Source organism: Manihot esculenta, chromosome 5 (assembly GCF_001659605.2).
Source record: "Manihot esculenta cultivar AM560-2 chromosome 5, M.esculenta_v8, whole genome shotgun sequence".
NCBI lineage: Eukaryota > Viridiplantae > Streptophyta > Magnoliopsida > Malpighiales > Euphorbiaceae > Manihot > Manihot esculenta.
The window spans coordinates 25,745,090-25,770,206 of record NC_035165.2 but is presented as its reverse complement, the minus strand read 5'-3'; the positions used below and the strand labels follow the sequence as shown (position 1 = coordinate 25,770,206).

Below are 25,117 nucleotides of genomic sequence, written 5' to 3'. Positions count from 1 at the left end.
TTCTTATTTTATTTTTTATGATGTATATAAAAGCTCATATGACATGAGTCCAAAACAGAAATGGAACTATGGCAAGGGCTGGTCTACGTAGTCATCATCGATACATGTATAAAAGTTTATATATGACATGAATCCAAAACAGAGAAAGGAACAATGGCAATGTCTTAATCGTCGTTCACACTTACCGGTAGTGGGACTAATTTCTACATCAGGAAAACTTATTTATTATAATCTTAGTTATACAGATATTAAAGATAAATTAACTCAAAAAATTATATCTAACTTTTAAATTTATAAAAAAAAGTTTATCCATAAAATAAAATGAGCCATCTGAAATAATAAGAAACGATAATACTCTAAAATTAAATATTGTATTATTATTAGAAGAATTTACTTAGTTAGTAAATTTAAAATTATGCTTGTTAGACTAAATCCAATAAATTAATTTTTAAAATTATTTTTGTTAAGATTTTAAATTTTAAATTTAAAATTATTTATAATCTCTTTTCAATAGTTATTATTCTCAGAAATGACCGAATTTGACATATTTTTTGAAAGAAGTTTTATGGGATCCTATCTATTAAAATTTTGACTTCTTTCAAATAAATACAATTACATCAATAAAATCAATAGACTAATTAAAATCTCAATCAATATCTTTTTTCCTTTCTCAAAAAATTAATGATTAATATCTAAAAATACAATAAACTCATGCCATAACAAACCCAAATAAGGTCATCTCCAACGCTACGCCTTTGGCGTTGGAGATGGTCTCCAATGCAGCATCAAAATCCTATGGAATTTTGGTGCTGTGCTATAGTGTCACGCTTAAATATGGCGTGATCCTGTAGCAATATCATTTTCTAGCAGCATTGGCTAGAAGGCAGTCCAGCAACTTCACCAGCAATCGTTCGAAGACTATGCAAAATCAGCAACTTCACCAGCAATCCTTCTAAGACTATTCAAAATCAGACCCAAGCTTCTATCTATTTCCCCGCACTCAGGACTAGAATACTAAAACTTTTTGAGATATTTTTTCAAAGTTTGCAAACATTTATGAAATTTATATTCCAGATAAACTAAATTGGAGTGGTCGACGTTTTGAGTTCATCAAAATTTATTCTAGAGACCAAGTAGATAGCCTCATTATGTTTCCAATAACTTGTCGATTGGTTCTTTCAAACTTAGAGCTTCTTTTTCACGTTTTGCCTACCGTCAATTTCCGAAGTATAGCAGCAGAAAGCAGTGGGCAACCTTCACCCAAAATCACAACGTACACGATGAAAGATTTTAAAAGTAGCCTAGAAGGAAAGTAATGAACCTCAGAAAAAATATTTCTCTATTCACAATCATGTTCACAATTATATTTAAATTCACAATCACATTGAAGGGTTGGTGAAGGCCAATTCTAAAATGCAACGGTTCACAATATTCAAACTGCATTTTCTAAATTAAAGTGGAGTGTTAGAAGAATGTATTTAGTCTGTAAATTTAAAATTATAACTATTAGGCTAAATTCAATAAATTAATTTTAAATCATTTTATTAAGATTCTAAGTTTAAAATTTAAAATTATTTATAATATCATTTTTCAATTATATTTTAATGTACAAATACCAGCATATTAATAAAATCAGTACAATGTATTGGAGTCTCAATCAATCTCTTATTCTTCTCTCCTCCAAAAGAACTATCAATTGGCAACTAGTTGTAGCTGGGCTGTAATGGTCATAGTCGTCAAATTGTTGAAACTTACGCATTTTCGTTTTTTAATCTGTTTATGCTCTGTGTAAGTAAAAATAACTAAGAAATCATTTATCTTTGGATTAAAGGAGTTTCGTCAGCTGCTCCAACAAAGGAAAAGATCTGTATTTATATATATGTAACCAGTGGTCTCCTTTTTATAATATCTCATATTCAGAGTTGAAACACACAAAATGGTTTTGCTTGTACTTCTCCTGTTAGCTCTTCCATTCCTTCTTTCATTTCTTCTCCGAAAAATCAAAACCAAAAGAAATCTTCATTTGCCACCTGGTCCAAAGGGTCTTCCATTCATAGGCAACTTGCATCAATTTGATAGCTTAAACCCTCATTCCTACTTATGGCAGCTTTCACAAAAACATGGTCCTGTAATGTCGTTGCGTCTAGGTTTTGTCCCAATCCTCGTAGTTTCCTCTGCCAAAATGGCTGAAGCAGTCATGAAAACCCATGATCTTATATTCTGTAGCAGGCCTGCTTTAGTTGGCCAGCAAAGGTTGTCGTATAATGGTCTAGACTTGGCTTTTTCACCTTATAATGCTTATTGGAGAGAGATAAGAAAAATTTGTATGGTTTATCTCTTCAACTCTAATAGAGTGCAAAGTTTCCGTCCCATTAGAGAATTTGAACTTTCCCATATGCTTGAAAAGATCTCCAAATCAGCCGTTGCCTCGAAACCTGTAAACTTGTCTGAAGCCATGATGTCGCTTACAAGTACTATAATTTGTAGGATTGCTTTCGGGAAGAGGTACGAGGAAGATGGGGTTGGAAGGAGTAGATTTCAAGAGTTGATGAAAGAAGTTCAGGCCTTGTTTACGTGTTTTTTTGTTGCAGATTACTTTCCTTTCTTGGATTTTATTGATAAGTTCACAGGATTATTACATCGCCTAGAGAAAAACTTCAGGGAATTTGATGTTTTCTATGAACAGATCATCCAAGAACACCTTGACCCAAGTAGGTCAAAGCCTGCAGAAGAAGATATTCTTGATATCTTACTTCAACTGTGGAAGGATCGTTCTTTTAAAGTTGATCTCACCTTTGATCACATCAAAGCTGTGCTTATGGTGATTTCCAAATTTATATATCAAAATTTCTTTATTTTTTTTTATAATTACACATATTATTTTATTTTTGTTCGCATCAAAAGTGCTTCTAAGAGATTTGCTCAATTCATAAGGACCAAAGGAGAAATTATTGCTTTGGTTTCTTTATATGATGTCATGCATTAATAGTGATTTTTTTTTTTTTTTGGTCCTTTCCTCTATACAGAACGTATTTGTGGGTGGAACAGACACCAGTGCAGCAACTGTGGTTTGGGCCATGACCTTACTGATGAAGAATCCCATAGCAATGAAGAAAGCTCAAGAAGAAATTAGAAAACTTGTTGGGAAGAAAGGTTTTGTAGAAGAAGATGATGTTCAACAACTACCTTATCTCAAAGCTGTGATCAAAGAAACAATGAGATTGCAACCCACAGTTCCCTTATTAGTCCCAAGGGAATCAACTGAAGACTGTGTGTTAGATGGATATGATATACCAGCAAAAACTGTAGTTTATGTGAATACATGGGCAATTGGAAGAGATCCTGAAATCTGGGAAAACCCAGAAGAGTTTAATCCTGAGAGATTCATCAATAGCTCTATTGACTTGAAAGGCCAAGATTTTGAGCTGACACCATTTGGAGCTGGTAGAAGAATTTGTCCTGGGATTTTTATGGGTCTTGCAACTATAGAGGTGTCTCTAGCTAATCTACTTCACAAATTTGACTGGGAGATGCCTGTTGGAATGAAGAAGGAAGACTTGGACATGGATGTGCAACCTGGTATTACTATGCACAAGAAAAATGCTCTTTGCCTTATGGCCAGGAAGTATGCCTGATCTTTGGACACATGCATATGAAGGAAAAACTTATCTCGATAGGATTCTTGAGGTATATAAAAATAAGAAAAAAAAAACTCGTGTATTTATATATTAGTTCCATATATATTTGACTTAAGCAATAATTTCCTTGGTATGCAACCACTATATAAGAAGAAGTTGTAGTTATCTTCTTTTAAATAATGTATGTTTATTATGTTTGTGCTTGATTTTAGTAAAAGATGAGCTTTTGTTATTATTATTATTTTCGTCTGAGTTCATAAATTAGTATTTTTAAATAAAGAAAATTTTATTAATATTTAATTTATAAAAAAATTTAGTATGACAAAGAAATTACCTTGCACGATAGAAAAGAAATTAAGAGAAAATTAAGTTTAAATATTGTTATATTAAGTGAAAAACTTAAAAAAAAAATTATAGAATAATTGTGATATCTAATTTCAATTGCGACATATAAATAATTAATAAAAATTATTAAATAATTTAAATTTATTATTTTAAACTAAATAAAAAATAAATTTAAAAATTATTTAAATCATTTTAAATTTAACTCTTATAATTAATATTAAAATCATTTTTGTTGGATAAAAAGTTCAATATCACGATTTTAAGTTAATTATTTTTTTTCCTTGATTTTGTAAAAATAATATGTTTAATTTCTTGATTTTCTCAATTTTGGGCTTAAGTGATCAGTTTTTTTTTTTTTTTTTTTGCTTTTTTAAAGATTCTAGCGATCTAAGTTTTTATCTACTCATTTCCTTACCACATTAAAATTTTATTTTTCTAGGTAATAAAATTAATTTAGAGAAAAACTATACGCAAACAAATATAATCACAAGATTTTTTCTTTTGTGCCATGCATCCATATGGTCATCCATTGAATTTTCTCAATATTAATCATGTTCCTCACAATAATATTTTATTTTTTATTTGTCTTAAAAATATTAATTAAAAAAATTATTATCAAGGAAAATGTATTTATATATAAATTAATTTATATATTCAATTAATTAAAATAATAATTACATTTTATAATATGTTTTCTATCCATTTTGAAATGAGAACTAATATTATCTTGATTATATATTAATTATTAATTCATTATATGTATGTGAATATATTAATATTTAATATTGACAATAATCACTTTCTAATTAATATCACTCAATCTAATCACGTAAAAATTTTTAATAATTTATTTCTTTCATGCTGAGATGATGTTACAGAATCATCCGACAATTCTTCGTGCAAAGATTGTGGATTGACTAGAAGCACAAATAATTTTAATTCAACTTTTGGTGTGGATTGACTAGAAGCACAAATCATTTCAATTCAACTTTTGGTGGGCATGTGATAATTTAATCGGTTTAATTTGACTTAATCTGATAAATTAATAGTTAAAATTTTAATATTTATAAATATTTAATTAAATTAATTTTAAATAAAAATTAATTTGAATCGACGTATTCTATTATGATTTAATTTAATTAATTTAGATTTATTAATGAATTTTTTATTTTTATATTTTATTTTTAATATTTTAAAATTTAATTAAAATATCTTTAAATTTAAAATAATATATTATTAATTCATTCGATTTTATTAATTTTTTTAATTAAAATTAAATTGAAATAATTAAAATTTTAAAAATAAATATTAAATTAAATTGAAAAGGGTAAAAAATTAAATTAAATTAAAATTTTATATTAATTCAATTCGATTTTTTTAATTTAAAAATAAAATTATATGAAATTAGAGGTGATAAATATTGATGGATGAATTTCATGAATTTTTTTATATAATTATAAATTAATTATATATAAATTTAAATAAAATATTTAATAATTTTCATTTTATTTTTATAATTTTTTTGACGATAAAGCTATATTAAAGTCACCTTTTGAATATCGATTATAATACAATTACCTACTCGCTCAATTTGTGAGTAAAACCCTCTACCAATTAGCTTTTATTTTTTTTTCATTTCCATACTCATTATAATATTTTAATTTAATTTTATATATAATTTCTGTTAATTTTTTTTATATATAATGCAATATATAATATTATTAAATATATTAATTTTAGATTAATAAATTATACAAACAATTTATTCAATATTAATAAATAAAAAATATATAAATAATTAAAAAATTACATGCTCACTTTGTTTATTCTTTTTTTCCTTTTCTAATTTTACTTCAATTTGTCAAATTTTTCAAAAAAACAAAAACAATCTTATTCAAGGACCATCACGAGAGTCCTTAAGCTTATGATTTAAGCTAGAAATAGCAAGGTGGGTCATGGATGTAATTATTATGAAGAATTTTCCTCCATTATTGCGAAAATAATAAATCATAATGGTCGATATTAGGAGATTTCCATATATATATATATATAAAGAGATTCTCTGATGATATATCTTTAATTTACTATTAAGAAAATCTAAAAATTATGAAAAAAAGATAAATTATTTGCATAAAAATATAGATGGTTCTTCTAAAGGTAAGCCAGGACTAACTGTTGGAAGATTCTAATCTTGCTAAAACTTATTAAAAAGGTTTTAAACTTTTTTGCTCCTAAGACAAAGATATGAAGTTTTAAGGAGGGATTGTTGTTTTGCTAGCTATCATATAAACCCTTCAAATTAAATTGCAACGTCTAGACTCTTTTTGATAAGTGATAATTGTAATAAAAACTGTAATAATTTAATTTAAATTGGTTTAAATAATTTTTAAATTTATTTTTTATTTAATTTAAAATAATTAATTGAAATTATTTAATAATTTTTATTAATTATTATATAATTTGATATATGTAAATATAATATTATATATGGTTCTGTATTTGAATAAAAATAAATATAAAAATATAGAAAGAAAAAAAAACTTTTCTTTTAGACTCGACTCGCTGTGAGTTAAAGATATTTATTTTTTAAAATTCATAATGGATGAAAACTCAATAAAAAATATAAAAAAATATATCAATAATTATTATTATTATCGACTGGTTAGTAGATAATTAAGGTAAACTATATTTTCAAACTCTTAATATTTTTTAAAAAAATCATGATATTCTAAATTTTAAAAATATTATATGATTTATTTGAATTATTTAAAAGTAAAATTAAAAAAAAATTATAGAAACATATTCCTAGTATTAAGCAGCATTGATGTAGTAAAAGGTGAGCTGAAATATGACCGGTCAAATATATAAGAAAGAGAGTGAGGTGGTTGGTGTCCATTCTAGTTCAAGTTAATTTATCACAAGGGCTGAATATAAAAAGAAATTTAAATTTAGAATGAACATATAAAAATATCTTGAATTCTGTGTATATTTTACTTTTATATTATAAAAAAATGAAATTAATTAATAAATCTTTTATAAATTTAATTGATATTGGATATTAAATAAGAGATTTGTATTTAAATAATAAAAATCTACTGTAATATATTTTCTAACAGTAATTTTATACTTATAAAAAATTTGATCATATTATTCTAAATATCAACTATTATAATATTTAACTTTTTTTTTAATGAATGAGATTTCAACGATCATATGTAATAATTTATTAAAGTCTTGTGACGTTGCCTTTATTCTATGAAGACAGAAATTACTTTTATTTATCATTAACAATAATTATTTTGTTGATGTTATATATTAATTAATATAATAATAAATTTTATTATTTATTATAATGAAATAATATTTTAAAAACTTTAAACTATCTATTAACTTAATTAACAAGATCATTTTAACTCTTCTTTCAATTTTAAAATGTTAAAAATATTTTTAAATATATTATGATTTAGTCCTATAAATTAATATAATATAAGCATTAATCTTTATATTTTTGAAATACAATTATTTAATTCTTATGATAATTAAAAAGAAAAACAAATTAGTCCATATGCAATGCAATTCTTTATTTCATTTACAAAATTTGTCATATATTACAATAATTTGATCAAGGAATTTTAAATACATAAAAATAATAATTAATCCTAGCAAAGAAGATAATAGTATAATAGTAATTTAAATAATTTTCCATCAATAATTGCTCAATTTTGAAATTTATTTATTTTATTAATATAATTATCAATTAATTTCAATGTACACAATGTTAAAGGGAGAATGAGAAAGAGGAGCGAAATGTTAGTGACTTAAAAATTCGCTATAAAATTTAAATTGGATTCAATGGACCAAATTTGGCCGATAATTAAAATAGGAAAGGAACCAATAATGCAATGGACATGACGTGGACATAACTCGACATGAATTCTCACTTTCAAACCTTATTTATTTACGAAAATAATTTATATTTTTTTAAATTAAATTAATTTTATTAATTAAAAAATATTTTCTATTAATTAAAATTTTCAAATACTTTAAATATTAAAAATATATAAAATATTTTTTTTTAAAAAAAATTCTTGTAAAAAAACAGAGGCTACAGCCTGTAGCTTTCCCTCAACTTTGATAAATGAGAGTGACATCACTTGCCTCCAGAAAGTTCTGGTCTCCTCGCTGGCTAAACCATGACCATTTATCACTTTCTTAAAAAAGAAAAAAAGAAATAAGACGCCATGCATCACTTTCCTTTTTTACCTTTGGCAATGCAATTCATAGCATTTAAATGCTGTAAAGCCTACGTCATTGAAGAGGCTCGAATTTGAATTATCAAAATTAAATATGATGTACTCACTAAACTACGAAATTGTTGACATCTGTAATACTTACATAAATGGAGTAGTTTAATAATTTTTGAGATATTAATATCAATTTTATTCTTTATGAAAATTAATATTTAAATTTTAAAATTTTATTTAAATATTAATATTCTCATATGGTTTGGTAAGTAATATAAACCATAAGATGAACATAAAAAATACTATATATTATATATTAGAATTATAGATCTTTATAATCAAACATTAAGATTTTAATATGATTTGATAATTTAAATTTTTTATTTTTTTTATATTGTTTAAAATAAAATAAAAATATTAATATGAAGTATAAATATTTCATACTACTACAATTTTGCACAATTTCAACTAGACTGCTACCTAAAGTAGGATTAAGGAGCATATATACAAAAATCAGTGGAGTCGTCCTTATCATAAAAAAGATTCTCAATTGAAATTTTTCCAAGATTTGATCTAAGTTTTTTCCTTTTCATTTCTCACCGTATTATAATATTTCTTTTTCCCTGCTATGAGAAAATTTTATTTTTTTTTTTTTTGAAATAGGGAGTTGGGGGAGTCGAAACTTAGACTTTTCAAAGTTACAGGATATACTTTCCACCAGACTAAGTCTTGGAGTGACTGAGAAAGTTTTATTTGTCTTATATATTTAGCAATATGAAGATTTTTTATTATCTGCACGTGTGAATATATTAATTCAATGTATAGGCACATATGAATATATTAATATCGGGAATAATTACTTTCTAATTGATATCACTCAATCTAATCACGTAGAAAATTTATTTATTTCTTTGACGGTGAAATAATACGTCACAGAGTTAATCCAATAATTTTTTCGGAAAAAGATTGTGGATTGGCTCGAAGCACGACCATTTCACTTCAACCTTTTGTTAGCAATTCCCATTTTCCAAAAGTTTGTCTCCCCATTTAGGCGTATTTTGTCTTTAATTAGGTCTTAAGACTTTTTACAGAGATTTCGAGACATTAAATTTATAAATATAAAAAATTATTTATTTAAAATATAATTAATACTTTTTATAAAATAATTTTAAAATATATTATTTCTCCTATATATAAAATATCAAATAAAACATATCACTTTTTTTAACCACGAAAATTATTTATAAATGGATCTACAGTAAATATTTCAATAATTTATAGTTTTATTCATTTATTAAGTTTTATTAATATTTTAATATATAAATAAATTAAATTTATCTTATTTTTAATTATTGATTACAAATTATTTGATTTATTGAACTTTGAATGCTCTAATTTACGTGACTAAGTTTGAGCAATCAAATTTTATACCTTTTCCGTTTTATAACTTTTATTAATTTATTTATATTATTTTAAAATTATTATTTATTTTTTTATATTATAATGATATATAAATTAATTATTATAACTCTATCTAATTGTATTTTATTTTTAAAAAATTTTTTAAAATATTTTTTAATATTTAATAAAATTTAATACTTTTAAGAGCAGTATAATTAAAAAGTTAATAAAATAAATTTATCTTTCTTAATATGTGTATAAAAAAGTAAAATAGATAAAAATTATGGGATAGAAATAATATCAAACTTGTATATTAATTAATCTGCGTAATATTTAAATTAATTTTTAATTAATTAATAATCCTATCAAACTTGTATATTAATTAATTAACTGTTTTAAAAAGAAAAAAATCGAAACTTAATCAATAAGCCAATTATTTAAATCAAATCAATTCATTTTTTAATATAAATAATTATACTAATTGCTATTTGTATTAATTTAATTAAATAATTATGTATTTATTTGGTTTAATTAACAAATTGTTATCTATCTAGGAAATTCAATAATCCTTAAATTCCTAAAAGGACAACAATGGAGGTAGTATTTTTTGAAAAAAAAATTAAAAATTAAAAATAAAATAAATAAAAATTAAGAATAAATTTCACAACTTTAAATAAATTTCAATTTGATTAATTTTTAACTAAAAAAAAAATATTTTTAGCCTCTAGGAGCCGTAACAAAATTATAAAAAAATAAAAGAAGAAGAAGAAGGGGACTTCAGCCAAAGAGGAAGTGAAAGGAGAGTGCAGATGTGATGAGAAAAGATGAGAGATGCATTTCTTACTTCTTTTCCAAGTAAAAAGATAATTATTCACAATTAAAAAAAATAAAATAAATTTACTTTTCCTATGATGACTCATTTTAATCCTGATCTGATTGTGTTTGCAGTTATATGAAACAGTTTTGAACTCTGCTAGTAAAATGGAAAACTTGCAATCTGTCCATCGAGCTTGGGTCATAGTCTTGGACAAGATTGTACCTTCCCATCTGAAAAAGCTCTAAAATAAGTCTCTTTTAATTCATTTTCTCATTTTCGGCTCAAAATCTATCCAAAATTAAAATCCAAGTAAAAAAAGTAATTGTTTATATCAGAATAATAGAATTTGATATGAAAAAATGGTGAGTTTTACAAATTATCATGACTTATTAAGCATAATGAATTTAATGTCATAAGAGAATTGAGTTCAAAGCCTACATAAATTTTTATGAGCTGAATTTGAGTTTTTTAAAATTTAGCTTTATATAATTCGATTACGTTTTTAGAATTTATAGATATTCAAATTATTAAAATTTAATAACTTATTTTATTTATAGATTTACGAATTAAAAAAAATTATTTAGTTTTATACTTATTAATTTTAAATTAATACTTACTATATCTATAAATAAATTAAATTATTCATAAACTATTCAAGATTAAACTCGATAAAAGTTTGATTTGTCTAAATTCATTCGCTAAACGAATCAAGTTTAAGCTTATTAATTAATATTCACTCAAATTTAAAATGAATAAAATTCAAATTGAGTTTGATCTCGAAAAATTTTAATAAGCCAAACTTGAACTCCTCAAACCTCTTGACTCTGACTCGATTTATTTACGCCCCTAAATTCCGTCCCTAATTCGAGATGCTACAATGAGTAAACTAATATTTATATGCATAATTTATATATTTATAAATATATTATATAAATTTTTAATACAAATGTTTAGAAAATTATTAAATTTTAAAATAATTAAATTATATAACTAATTTAATAAGCTTTATTTAAGATTAACAAATAAAAAAAAATTAGAACATGCTGACTTTTTTCTTTTTTCTCATTTTACTTCTGTTTCTCGATTAAAAAAAAATCATTTAATTAAGTATCCAAAAGAATCCTTAAGCTTATGATTTAAGCTAGAAATAGCAAGTGACATGTTTGATATGTGGTAGGTCATGGGTGTAACTATCATGGAGCTTGTTTCTCCATTATTGGGGAAATAATAGTTGTATAATAAAAATAATAGAATTAGTAGTAAAAATTTTTTGTTACTAAAATATAAAATATAATTTTTAATATAATAATTTTAAATTCATTTTTATATGCACTCATAAATTTAACATGATAATAATAAGTACATTTAAGTAAATCTGAGAGATTTCAGATTCTACTTCTCTAATTTTCAATTCTCATATTAAAAAAAAAAAATCATTTTTATACAATTTCAAGCAATATGTATAACTTTGTTTAATTAAATATTCATATTTAAAAAATTCATTGAGATCTCCATGCATGATGCTGACTTTGTCTTTTTTCCTAAAAAGAAAATCAACACTATCCTCAAAGATTCGTTACTATGTAAAAATATATCATCACTGTTCACAAATGGACAATTTTGACTTAAATTTAGTTTACCATAAATTTAAAATACAAAATATTTCAGTCTCATTTAATTTTCAGGAGAAAATATAAAAAATACTTTATAATTTTTTTTTTCACTTATATGTGATTTGATTTGCATCAAAATAGTGTTCGTAATGCGATAATTTTTAAGGTATAAAAGAGCTGAACCGAATCAAATTTTGAAGAATTTAAATTTAGTTTATTAAAATTTTTTTAAATTCGAACCGAATTCAAATTTTACTCATTTCAAATTTGAACCGGATATTAATAAATTCAAGTTTGACTCGTTAAATAAACGAGTTTAGAGGAGTCGAGTTTTTATCAAGTTTAATATCGAATAATTCATAAATAATTCAATTTATTTACATATAATGAGTTTTAATTTAAAATTAAATAATTTTACTTAAATAAGTATATGTACAAATTAATTAGCAAACTTGTAAAGAATATACAAATTAACTTGCAAACTTGTAAAGAATGACCTTTTAAATCTTAACGATTCGAATATTTATAAGTTTTAAAAATATAACTAACAATATAGAGCTGAATTTTAAAAAACTTAAATGTGGCTTATAAAAGTATATGTAGAGTTTTTGAATTTATTTCTCTTATAATATTAATTTCAGTTTACTTAACAAGACGATTTACGATTCTATTTGCGAGTCTGCTCATGAATTCGAAAACGAGTCAGAGCTCACAAGTCATAATAAGCCGAATACTACGAAATTCAAATTTGACTCGAATCTAAAAATTATGCTCAAATTTAATTCGTTTAGAAATCGAGTCGAACTCGGTTGAGTTTTTATCGAATCAAATATCGAATAACTCACGAATAATTTAATTTATTTACACCCCTAATAATTTCTAAATATCATTAAAAAATTAATGTAATAAATAAACTATAATTATTAATTAAAAATTATAAAAAATATCACATTGATAGTAAAATTTATGGTTTAATTTATATTAAAATGGTATAATACTTTTAACAGGATATTAACTTGTTCAGGAGAAGGAAAATTTTCCATTTTACATGATAGAATGTCTCATGTGCGGAGTTCTTTCTCTTGTATACGATGTAGGCATCTGAAGTTCACTACATGCATTATAGTGCCACATATATCCAGTGTCAATTTTCTTTTTAAATGGGGTGGCGATTTATCTTCCTAGTCATCAAATGGTTCACTTTCATACCTCAATTTTCTTGTTTTATTTTTTTTATGACATGTGTAAAAGCTCATGTATGACATGAGTCTAAAATAAAAACGAAATTGTGGTAAGGGCTCGGTTTACATAATTGATGTTTTGAAATCTAGAAAATAGAGTTTACAATGGTTGTGTAAGCTTGTATGGGGTGAAGGTGCTTTTCCCCCTTTATTTCTTTCCTTTTATCTATTAGCGATGTCTAACGGCCTCTCAGCTACAGTGCCACCTGTCTCTGTCATACAGGTCCGTACGTACGAAAGCGTCAGAGACCCTCTCCATGCCAGGCGGCCATTTAATTCCCCTTGGCGCGCGTGTAGACAGGGTTATGAGATGACCGGACCTGCTGTCCTTTCTCCTGTCACGTTTCAGGGCTGAGCTCGTGGTGGGTAGGCTGGAGCTTGTGAGTGACCCGACCCACATGGCAAGACTGAATCAGGGCTGAAGAAGCTAGACCAGCCCATCAGAGACGCTTCATGGGCCTTAAACCAATACTATCCTCGCGGGCCTTGCCCTATACTGGGGTGACGAAGCCCAGCGATCATCAATTGCCCCTTTACCTCCTCATCAGTTATTGCATGAGTGATAGGGGTAAATCCCTATGACTTATTATGACCGCGTGGCTCTAGGACGGTTCCCATCAAAACGTCCCTTCTTTGCTTTCCTGTTTTCAAAATTCAAAAAATCCCAAATTTCTGTAGAACTCTCCTTCTCCAGTCGCTCTCTACGCACCTCCTTTCTCCACATTTTTCCTGCGAAATCATCTTCAAGGTACGTAATCTGTTCTGCCATGGAAGATCCAAAACTTCCGGATGTTATGAACCTGAAGTCTAATGTCACTCCTTCCTCTCTCGTGTCTCTCTTTTCTCGAGAATATCTAGATACCCCTTTATTTCGGATTAGGGCTCCTCATTATAACGAGAGGATCGTTCTTCCCGATCCTCCACCTTTCGGTCTCATTGATCCCCAGAGGAATCGCAGTCTAGTTTTCTTTGTTAAACAACATGAGTTCAGCCTAACCTTTCCTTTCTCTCCATTCTTTGTCGAGGTTTTTCGGTATTTCGAAATAACTCCTCGTATGCTTGCCCCTAACTCAATTCTTTTCATGTGTTCTTTTGAGTCTGTCTGTTTGAGCTGGGGATTTACCCCTACAGGTCGTCTGTTTTTCACCTTTTTTCATTTGGTTCGTGCAAGCCAGTGTTTTTATTATTTTGCTCCCCGCGGAGGGTTGTCTATCTTTTCGGGTCATAAGGACTCCATCAAGGCCTGGGTAGAGGGGTTCGCTGTGGTAGAGCTGAAGGGAGGCCCAAGGCTGTCTTAGCAGGTGGATCTCCCTTGGAGGCATGTACCTTCGGGCCGCAATGACCTCCCTCAGCTGACCCTTTCTGAGCAGATCGGCCTTCTCAGACTGACTTCTATTGAAAAGAAGTATGATGTCGAGAAGTGCATGTTTGTGTCTAGTCTTCAAGACTGCAAAGAAGCCAGTATTTGCCCAGTTGATGTGCTGTTTGCTCTTTACTTCTATCTTTTGTTTGATATGTCCTTGATATGTTTGATTTTTGTTTCTTTGTAGCTTCCAAACTCCCCATGGAGAAGATCAAGCCACCCAGGAATTTTGTCTTGTCTGGGGAGAGCATGAGGGCTGCTCTGGACGCTTTTCGTGCTGGAATGTCCGTGGATGATACGACTCAAAAGGTCGTCGAGCTCATCTCTCATCGATCCACTGGTCGAGCCATCCCCCTGCGCCGAGCTCCAAAGGTCATCGTTCAAGAGCTCCCCGAGCCTCCAGTCGCAGCCGATCTCACTCCTTTTCTCGGTCTCCCTCAGCCGTAAAATCTAAATCAACCTTAATTTCGACATCTAAGGAGGTCATTGTGATCGAGGAATCTGCTGAGGAACAACTCCAAGAAAGCACCGAGATCCCCTCAGCCGTTGGGGGTGCCTTCGAGGGTGTGGCCGAGGTCGTCCCAGCTAGCGAGGGCGGAGTTGAGGTTGTCCCAACTGACGAAGGTGGGATCGAGGTCGTCCCATCTGGCCGAGGTGTTTCTAAAGACAAGGCGAAGGCCAAAACCACTCTTGCTACTTCTCGTCAGAAGAAGACCTCGGCCGGCAGTGGTATTGTTGTCAAGGAGGCCGCTGGCAAGCGAGCTCCTCCCTCAGAAGCTCCTGTTGCAGCTCCAGCTCCAAAGAAGGCTCGTGCTTCCAAGCAGCCGGCTCCAACTCTGCCTCCCCTCGAGAAAGAGAAGACTTTTGTGGAGCCGTCATTTTCTACCCCCGATAATGAGGTTCTGAACGCAAAAGACATCATTTATCAGTCTTCGGCGAGCATTGTCGTAGAGCTACTATGAGAGAGAATGTTTGGTGGGATCACTGAGGCTTCAGACCCGCGCTTGCTTGCCCTTACCGACCTCCTAGCCAACTCTACCCGGGAGCAAGCAGCGTTCCGTTCTCGGACTTGAAGAGAGTTAGGGGACACAGTCAGGGAGATGCTCCTTATGGTGAGCTGTTCTCTTAGTTTTGAGTTGTATTTTGCTCCCATTGTTTTCTATTTTAAAAGTTCTTCTCTTCCTGTTAGGTGACGGGTCTCTTTATGGAGATCGATGCCTGTGACCAGTCTCTCCGGAGCTTGGTGGATCGCCAGATCGAGGAGGCCCGCCACGAGAAAAACCTTGCTACCACCAGCAATGCCAAGGGTTAGCTCACCGCAGCTCATGGCCATCTGAAGACCCTTAGAGAGGAGCTGACTTGGACACAGGATGCCATTAGGAGAGCTGATGAGAGGGCGGCTGCAGCGGAGGCTCGTTGCTAGGAAGTTTCAGCTCAGTTGTCCTCTCTGGAGGAAGCTCGGCGAGAGAGGGATGAAGCTGTGGCTCAGAGGGTTGAGGCCTAGCGCGAATGTGAGATAGCCAGGACAGATCGTGACTATGTCTAGGCCCATTTCGAGATAGTGAAATCCCAGAAGGAGGAGGCCTTAGCCCGGGTTGTTGTTCTCGAGCAGGAGCTGAACAAACGTACTGAGGATCTGAAGAGCCTGACTTTGGCTGCAGAGGTGTTAAAGCTTCAGAACCAGCAGCTCTGTCAGGTGGTTAAGGTTATAGAGGGGAGGTGCTCTTGGGGAGGATGATAATCTTCTGCCCAAGGATGCTCCAACCTTGCCAACTAGACCCCGAGATGAGGGTGATGGGTCTCCAAGCTCCTCAAATGAGGGCAATGATGCCGCGCTGCTTATAGAGGGTACTGGACTTCTCGAGGGTGACAGTGTAGTTAGCGTAGGGGACAATGTAATTACTGAGGTTGAGCCTCTTAGCATTATTTTGCCAGATGTAATAGGTGATAAATAAATAAAGACTATGTTTTCCTTTTCATGCTTGTGTTGTCTTTTTCTTTCTACTGCTTGAATTTTTATAATGATCTGAAAACATGTGTCCCCGCGATGGATGAGATTTACCTAGGGTTTGTACTTTTAGTTGTACTTAGATTATTTTTTATTCAAACTGCCTTAATAGCTTTGCTTATCTGCGTGTATCTCCTTGAGGTCGATGCCTCTTCTTCTATTATGCTTATAAAGTTCTCCTAATTTCTAACAGTAAGGAAGCCTTTAATCAATGTGTACTCTCCCTACATTTTTACTTACCTAACTCTGAGTAACTGGTTAAGCCTTTTCTTTTATAATTTTGTTAATTGGGTTGGCCTATTCTCAAGCTGAGCTCGGCTATATATAACCTTTAGAAAGATAAGCTAGTTAAGACAAGTTTAGTACCTTAGGCAGCTTCAGTCTTTTCCTCTGTTGCGGGCTCGAAGCCCCTTTCCTACGTCCCCTTCTAACGATTATCCAGTTCTGAATCACAGACTCAGTTATTGTCTTTTACACACTGTGTGAGCACTTTTCTTGTTGATAGGTGGTCCGAGCTGGATGGCAAGCTCATTTATTTAGTTGAGACAAGGGGTATGTGATTTTTGTTTCTTAACATGTCTTGCCCTGCGAGGTTGGGTTGGTTCTCTTTCGTATTGAGGTCAGTTTGGCCTTCGTTGTTTCTATTGGTCGACCTCTGTTTTATTGATTGGCATTTTTGGCCTCGCTGTCTGTTTTGTGATGTCGAGAGTCATTTTTCGAGACCGGTCACCCACCTCACTAAGATCTTGCGCGAGATTCAGACTTTTTGGCCTTACTGTCGCTTCATCATCTCAACTAGTTTTGTGGTGCCGGGGTCATTTTCTAAGCCCGGTCACCTACCTCACTGAGGTCTTGTGCAAGATTCAGGCTCTTTGGCCTTACTGTTGCTTCATCATCTCAGCCGGTTTTGTGGTACCGGGGTCATTTTTCCAGACTGGTCACCCACCTCATTGAGGTCTTGCACGAGATTCAAGCTCTTTGGCCTTACTGTCGCTTCATCATCTCAGCTGGTTTTGTGGTGCCGGGGGTCATTTTTCAAGACTGATCACCCATCTCACTGAGGTCTTGTGCAAGATTCAGGCTCTTTGGCCTTATTGTCTGATCAAACATAATTTAGCCGCATTTTTATTATCTTTATTACTGTCTAATTACACATTTTTTCAGCTTAATTTATGTTTTTGTGATGTTTTTGTAGAAAAGGAAGAAAATGGAAAGTTGGAGAAAAAATGCAGAAAAAGCTGGAAAATTGATTGGGTCGAAGTGATTTGGCCAAATCACTCGTAGGAAGCTAAAGCAGGAAACTGGGACTGACTGACAGAAATGATCTGGGCAAGCGATTTGGGCAAATCACTACCCAAATCAAACTAACGCAGAGGAGGACAGCAGCGCAGAAAAAAGGAAAATTTCAAATTTCAAAAGTATTGAAGTCCTATCCTACTTCAAACACTACAAGATCAATCCTATGACAACTCCAAAAGCCACACCAAAGAAAATCCTTCACCAAAAAAATTTTATTCATTATAAAATACAAAAGCAAGGAGGAATTAAAAGACCATCATGAAGTCCAATTCAAAGAAGGATTCCAAGTCCTAAATGAATTAGGACTCTCCACCTATAAAAGGAACAGCACCAAAACCAGTCGGCATCATCGATTTTCCTGCAGAATTTCGGCATAAATATAGCAGCTCCCTTCTTCTATTTTTCTTCTTTCTTTTTGTGTATTTTTGTCCACCATGAGTGGCTAAACATATTCTTTTCTAGTTGAAGTTGGGAAATTTCAGTTTTGTGATAAATTGGGAGATTTAAAACTCCATTATTAAACTCCTATTTTTCAATATTTATGCAACTTGATCTTCATGCTATTATTGGTTTGTTATTAGAATCAATTAAGACCTGTTGTTTTTAATTACATAAGTGATAAATTGTTAGTTTAAATAATTTAGGTCCGTAATTGCTTAGATTGTTTGAACACAAGCACACTTGGTTGCATAATCTAAACTTGACCACGCAGTTGGCGAGATTAGAATTGGGTTTCTCTAAGTCTTAATACAATTAACAGTTGAAAAGTAAAAAACCCCAAGGACGTTCCCTGGCAACTTGTTAACTAGTGTTTGATTAGCGAACGTTTTCTAATCAAACTAAAACTAAGGAGGAATTTGGTTCTGAGGAGCGTCTTCCACAACCTAAACTAATTTATTGAAATAAGTAGGAGTATCAAAGAATCAATGATCAATTCTAAACAACTGAAATAGATCCATACTTCAACTAGAGCTTTTCTTCCATTGATTTACTCATCCTTTTAAATTATTGCTTTCTCTTACTATTTAGTTTTAATTCATTATCATCAAAACAAACCCCCCCTCTTTTTATTTATTTTTTTATTTACTTGTCCAAGTCATAATTAGGAAGATCTCTAGTGTCAAATCCCTGTGGTTCGACCCTATTGCCACTATCTACAAATTATTTTGTTGATTGATAATAGGTTTATTTTTTACGGCTTCAACAACCGTTATCACTGTTGCTTCATCATCTTAGCTGGTTTTGTGATGCCGGAGGTCATTTTTCGAGACCGGCCCACCTCATTGAGGTCTTGCGTGAGATTCAGGCTCTTTGGCCTTATTGTCGCTTCGTCATCTTAGCCGGTTGTGTGGTGCCAGAGGTCATTTTTCGAGATCGATCATCCACCTCACTGAGGTCTTGCGTGAGATTCAGGCTCTTTGGCCTTACTGTCGCTTCATCATTTCAGCCAGTTTTGTGGTGCCGGGATCATTTTCTGAGCCCGGTCACCTAGCTCACTGAGGTCTTCTTTTTCTCTTTTTAATGCTTGTTCTGTTCTCTTTAGGGAAAAATAAGGCAAGTAACGACAAAAATGACATTGTTTGATTTGAATTGCATGGTCTATTTTATTCGCATTGTTTCAGAATACAAGTGTTCATATTACATTATCTATATTTTAGGAAAAATACCTCTTCAGGTGTTGAATGTTCCAGGCGTGAGGCTCTAGATTTCTTTGCATATCTTCAATTCAATATACGCCTGCCTTGACCACTTTGATTATTCTGAAAGGGCCTTCCCAGGTCGGTGCTAGCTTTCCTACTACAGCTCGCTTTCCTGTGGCCTTCAGCTTTCTCAGTGCCAGATCTCCTACCTTCAGGCTCCTTTCCCTGACCTTTTGATTATAGTAACGAACTGCTTTCTGTTGGTATGCCGCGGTTCTTATTTGCGCTTCATCTCTAATCTCTTCCAGGGCGTCCAGATTGCTTCTCAACTTGTCACTGTTAGTGTCTTCATTGTTGAACTGAACCCGGTGAGTGGGGACTTGCAACTCAATGGGAACCACAGCTTCAGTCCCAAATGCCAGTGCAAAAGGTGTTTCTTTCGTTGGAGTTCGAGGGGTGGTTCGAAATGCCCATAGAATGCTGCTGAGCTCTTCTGCCCAATTTTTCTTTGCTCCATCTAGTCACTTCTTCAGTCCCTAGAGGATAGCTCGATTTGTAACCTTCGTCTGGCCGTTAGTTTGGGGATGGGCCACCGAGGAGAATTTGTGCCATATGCCCATGTTTCTTATGAACTCCTTAAAGATCCTGCAATCGAACTGCTTGCCATTGTCTGATATAAGCACCTTCAGTATCCCAAATCGGCAGATGATGTTGCCCCAGACGAAGTCTATCATTTTCCTTGCTGTGATAGTGGGGATTGCTTCGGCTTCTGGCCATTTCAAAAAATATTCCACCGCTACTACTACAAACTTTTTCTATCCCGTGGTCTTGGGAAAAGGTCCCAGGATATCTATTCCCCATTGTGAGAATGGCCGCCGAACCTGCTTGACTTTCGGCTCTGGAGGGACTTTCGGCCGCCGAACCTGCCGCCGAAGGTGCCCTGTTCAGCCATTTCTTGCATGTTTTTATGTGATTATTTCATGATGATCTAGGGGGTTTTTGGGGAGTAGTTTAGAGTTATGTTCTAGCATGTTTGGTCCCTCATTGAGTCCACCTGTGTAGGTTCGGACCCGAGGAACCGAGGACCCCAGCAGTGAGTCCAGCTGCTTCGGTGTTGTCAGAGTCTACCAGAGGTGAGTGGAACTAAACTTAATCTTTTAAATTAAATGTTTTATCATGTTTCATGCATCATGATTATGCAATAGGATGATTGCATTAGTATTCACGAATATGCCGCATTGCATCGATTGTTGTTGATGTGGGTGAATGTTGGATGACCCAATTAGTCCATGACAGGAAGACCAGGACCCCATTCTACGGCCTGGCACGGAAATGAAAGACCAGGACCCCATTCTACGGCCTGGCACGATTGTGGACTCGAAGACCAGGAGCCCAGAGGAGGCCCTGGAATAATGGTAAGTAATGTATGTATGACAGGAAGACCAGGACCCCATGCTACGGCCTGGCACCATGTTAGCTTGGACTAATTGGTGACAAGTTCACCCAACCCTTATGTGAATTGTCTGTGTTATGATGCATTTCATAGAGCATAGTGTTAATGTGTTTTAATAGCTCCGCTCACTGGGCTTTTAGCTCACCCCTCTCCCTTTACCCCCAGGCTTGCAGGTACAGGCTAGAGCAGGAGTCCAGATAGAGTAATGAAGTTTTGTTTATGTAATAGTTAGCAATGGACATGATCAAATTGTAATGTAAAGTCTTAATCAGTGTAGTCATGTAATGAGATGATGTATATGGATATTAGAAGTGTGCTTGACCATAGATTGTGCTATCCCTTTAATACATGATCTTAGAGATTTTGATGATGTTTATGTAGACCAACTCAACAGATGTTATGTCACCCATTGGGGGCACTGATGAGATCCCACAGAGGGATCAAAGTTATGTTTATGTTTATGCACAGGTTGAGTTTGGTTGATGTTCATGAAAAGAAAAGTTTTAATTTTTTTGTATGTTGTGGATCATGTATGGGATTTTACAGGTTTACAGGTTTTATGTCAGGCTTGCTACGGGTCCCGGCGGCCTTAAGCCGATCTGGATCCTAGCGCCGGTAGCGGTCCGATTTTCGGGTCGTTACAGAATGGTATCAGAGCCCTAGGTTCATATGGTCGGACTTAGAGTGTCGGGCTCATAGATGTTAGAGAAGGTCAAGCACAATAGGAAAGATCATGTCCACTAGGATAGGATGTGGAGTCCTGTCTTGCATGATGATGTGAAATGCCATGATAATAAGCATGTGCATTAATGATATGCTATGATATGTGATGTATGTGATGCGGGTTCATGTGTGCCCACATGAACCATATGATGCTAATGTTGCTTGTGCTGTGCACTGTTTTTCAGAAAACAGGATGCGAGGAACTCGTCGATCAGCAAGATTGACTGGAGTACCGCCCGAGGATGAGGGCATGAGCGCCCGTCCTCCAGCATTGCCTAGGGCAATGTCTAGTAGGTCTAACCGAGAGAGAGCAGCAAGAGACCCTAGAAGGTCGTTGGATCTGGGTAGAAGCAGATCAGTCAGAGGAACAGTTCAGGGAGGAATGTCTGAGGGCATGGGGGATGATATGGATGTAGAACAGAGAAGGGATGGCAGTCTGGGAGTTAGCATGTCAGAGGAAGGTATGGGAGAGTCCCAAGGAGGCACTCAGGCCTCGAGATTTGTTCAGCCACCCCACTACCCACATTTCTCACAACATCCCGGGTATTCGATGGGAGGTACATCGGATTACCCTAGTTTCACCCCTTATCCCACACAGATGCCATACCCACCATACTACCCACCATACTCTCAGTACCCAATGTATCCACCTCCACCCTACTATCCAAATCCAGCAAACCCTACCTCAGAAAATGTTGCACCACCTCCACCACCTGCAGAACCAGCAGCCCCAGTTGTTCAGCCACCTAGACCTAGCTCAGCCAGTGGGAGCAAGGTTAAGATGACTGACTACATGAAATTGGGTGCTCCTCAGTATGAAAAAGGGGATGACCCATTTGTGTATCTTGAAAGGGTTAAAGTAATCACAAATGAGATTGGGGCTGATGACAGTAGAGCCATTCAGATGGCCGGGTTCACGCTTAAGTGCAAGAAGGCACGGGAGTGGTTCAAAAATTATGTGAACCCGAGAGTGGACAGCATGACTTGGGAAGAGTTTGCAAACGAGTTTGCAGGATGGGCTTTTCCCGATAGTTCAAGGGAGCTGAAGATGATAGAGTTTGAACAGTTGAGGCAGACGGACGAAATGAGTGTAGAGGAGTACACCGACAGATTTTTGGAGCTGTTGCCTTTTGCTGGGCAGAGTCTGGATACAGATTCGAAGAGGTCAAGGAGGTATGTCATGAAACTCCATTCCAGGTATTCCTCCTTGATTCAGTCAGTGGACAGGGAGAGCTTCCATGCCATAGTAGATATGGCCAGGAAAATGGAGGCCAGTGCCATCGTTCAAGGGACAGTTAAGCAGTCAGTGGCACAGTCTTCCGATTCTAAAACTCCGGGTGGGGGAAGATTAGATCCCTCTACCCTGAGTGCAGCAGCTTCAGGCAGTAAGAGATGGGGTAAGTCCAAGGGTGAGAAGAACAAGTTCTGGAATAAAGTTAAGTCTAGTCTGGGATTTGGAAGTGGCTCAAGCTCTGGTGCGGATAATGCAGTTTGTGCGAGGTGTGGTAAGCCACACAAGGGAGTATGTCGGTTTGGGACGAACGCCTGTTTCAGATGTGGTCAGGAGGGGCATATGGCTCGAGATTGTCCAAGAGCAGTCCCGATGGCTCAGTCCCAGCAGACAGCTTCAGGCAGTGTAGCGCAGCCAGCAGCTCCAGCCATGACTCAGGCCAGTGGCAGAGGCAGAGGGAGAGGGGCAGCCTCTTCTTCAGCGGGTTTCAGAGGTGAAGGTCCATCAGCTCCAGCACGGATCTTCACAATGACACAGCAGGAGGCAGATGCATCTAACACCGTGGTGGCAGGTAACTTAGTCATTGGTTGTTCAGATGTTTATGCCTTGATGGACCCTGGTGCATCTCATTCTTTTATTGCTCCGAGAGCCGTACAGAGGTTGGGGTTGATGATCTCTGAGTTAGAGTGTCCTCTCTGGGTCAGTGGACCCAAATGTGACCCATCAGTGGCAGAGTCAGTCTGCCAGTGCAGTCCAGTCTTTGTTGAGGGAAGATGCCTTTCCGCCGACCTTGTGGTTCTAGATTTGACAGATTTTGACGTCATTCTAGGGATGGACTGGTTATCTACCCATGGTGCTACCTTGGACTGCAGGGACAAGGTAGTCAGGTTCAGAGGTCAGGATGGGTCTGAGGTTGTCTTCAGAGGAGACAGGAGGGGTACACCTAGAGGTCTGATATCAGCTCTTCAGGCTCGTAGGTTGCTCAGGAGGGGATGTCACGGGTATTTGGCTCATGTGAGAGAGCTTAGCAGTCAGGTCAGAGAGCCCGCCTCGGTGCCAGTGGTTAGAGAGTTCTTAGATGTGTTCCCAGACGAGCTGCCAGGTTTACCACCTGCTAGGGAGATAGAGTTCGAGATAGAACTGATGCCTGGAACCCGACCGATCTCTATCCCTCCCTACAGGATGGCGCCAGCAGAATTGAAAGAGTTGAAGGAGCAGTTGCAGGAGCTGGTAGACAAGGGCTTCATCCGACCGAGTACCTCGCCCTGAGGTGCTCCAGTTTTGTTTGTGAGAAAGAAGGATGGATCCCTTAGACTTTGTATCGACTACAGGCAGTTGAACAAAGTCACTACTAAGAACAAGTACCCATTGCCAAGGATCGACGATCTATTCGACCAGCTAGCAGGAGCAGGTTGTTTCTCCAAAATAGATCTGAGGTCCGGGTATCATCAGTTGAGGATCAGGGAAGAGGACGTACCAAAGACAGCTTTCAGGACCAGATATGGGCATTTCGAGTTCCTTGTAATGCCGTTCGGGTTAACCAACGCCCCTGCAGCATTCATGGACCTCATGAACAGAGTGTTTAGCCAGTACCTGGATCACTTCGTTATTGTCTTCATAGATGATATCTTGGTGTATTCCAGGAATGCAGAGGAGCATGCCCATCATCTGAGGTTGGTTCTACAGACCTTGAGGGAACATGGCTTGTATGCCAAGTTCTCCAAGTGCGAGTTTTGGCTGAGGAGCATTTCATTCTTGGGGCATGTAGTGTCAGAGAATGGGATAGAGGTAGACCCCAAGAAGGTAGAAGCTGTGGCTAACTGGCCTAGACCCACTTCAGTAACAGAGATCAGGAGTTTCTTGGGTTTGGCAGGTTACTACAGGAGGTTCGTTCCGGACTTCTCAAAAATTGCAGCTCCTCTGACCAGACTAACTAAGAAGAATCAGAAGTTTCTGTGGACCGACCAGTGCGAGGAGGGTTTTGAAGAGCTTAAGAAGAGGTTGACGTCAGCACCAGTTTTAGCTCTGCCATCTAGTGATGAGGACTTTACAGTCTTTTGTGATGCGTCCCGTGTGGGACTGGGTTGTGTGCTTATGCAGA

The 25,117-nt window shown here is 34.3% G+C and overlaps 2 protein-coding genes across 2 annotated transcripts; one reads left to right on the top strand and one right to left on the bottom strand.

Annotated features, from left to right (window-relative positions):
- Positions 1-1,791: 1,791 nt before the first annotated feature.
- Positions 1,792-3,879, top strand: LOC110615065 (cytochrome P450 83B1). Its single transcript, XM_021756772.2, has 2 exons — positions 1,792-2,821; positions 3,027-3,879. The coding sequence occupies exons 1-2, from the start codon at positions 1,937-1,939 to the stop codon at positions 3,633-3,635; spliced, it is 1,494 nt and encodes a 497-aa protein (XP_021612464.2). The 5' UTR covers positions 1,792-1,936; the 3' UTR covers positions 3,636-3,879.
- A 15,816-nt stretch (positions 3,880-19,695) lies between these two features.
- LOC110615399 lies at positions 19,696-20,470 on the bottom strand. Its single transcript, XM_021757240.1, has 2 exons — positions 20,293-20,470; positions 19,696-20,102 (listed from the first exon to the last, which is right to left on the bottom strand). Exons 1-2 carry the CDS (start codon positions 20,468-20,470, stop codon positions 19,696-19,698), a joined length of 585 nt encoding a protein of 194 aa, XP_021612932.1.
- Positions 20,471-25,117: the final 4,647 nt, after the last annotated feature.

What these genes read in the sequence shown, in the direction of transcription:
- LOC110615065 (XM_021756772.2), top strand. Translation starts at nt 1,937, where the DNA reads ATGGTTTTGCTTGTACTTCTCCTGTTAGCTCTTCCATTCCTTCTTTCA. An exon ending in ACATCAAAGCTGTGCTTATG is followed by an intron (nt 2,822 to 3,026) that starts GTGATTTCCAAA and finishes TCCTCTATACAG; the next exon opens with AACGTATTTGTGGGTGGAAC.
- LOC110615399 (XM_021757240.1), bottom strand. Translation starts at nt 20,470, where the DNA reads ATGGGGAATAGATATCCTGGGACCTTTTCCCAAGACCACGGGATAGAA. An exon ending in GCCGATTTGGGATACTGAAG is followed by an intron (nt 20,103 to 20,292) that starts GTGCTTATATCA and finishes AAAATTGGGCAG; the next exon opens with AAGAGCTCAGCAGCATTCTA.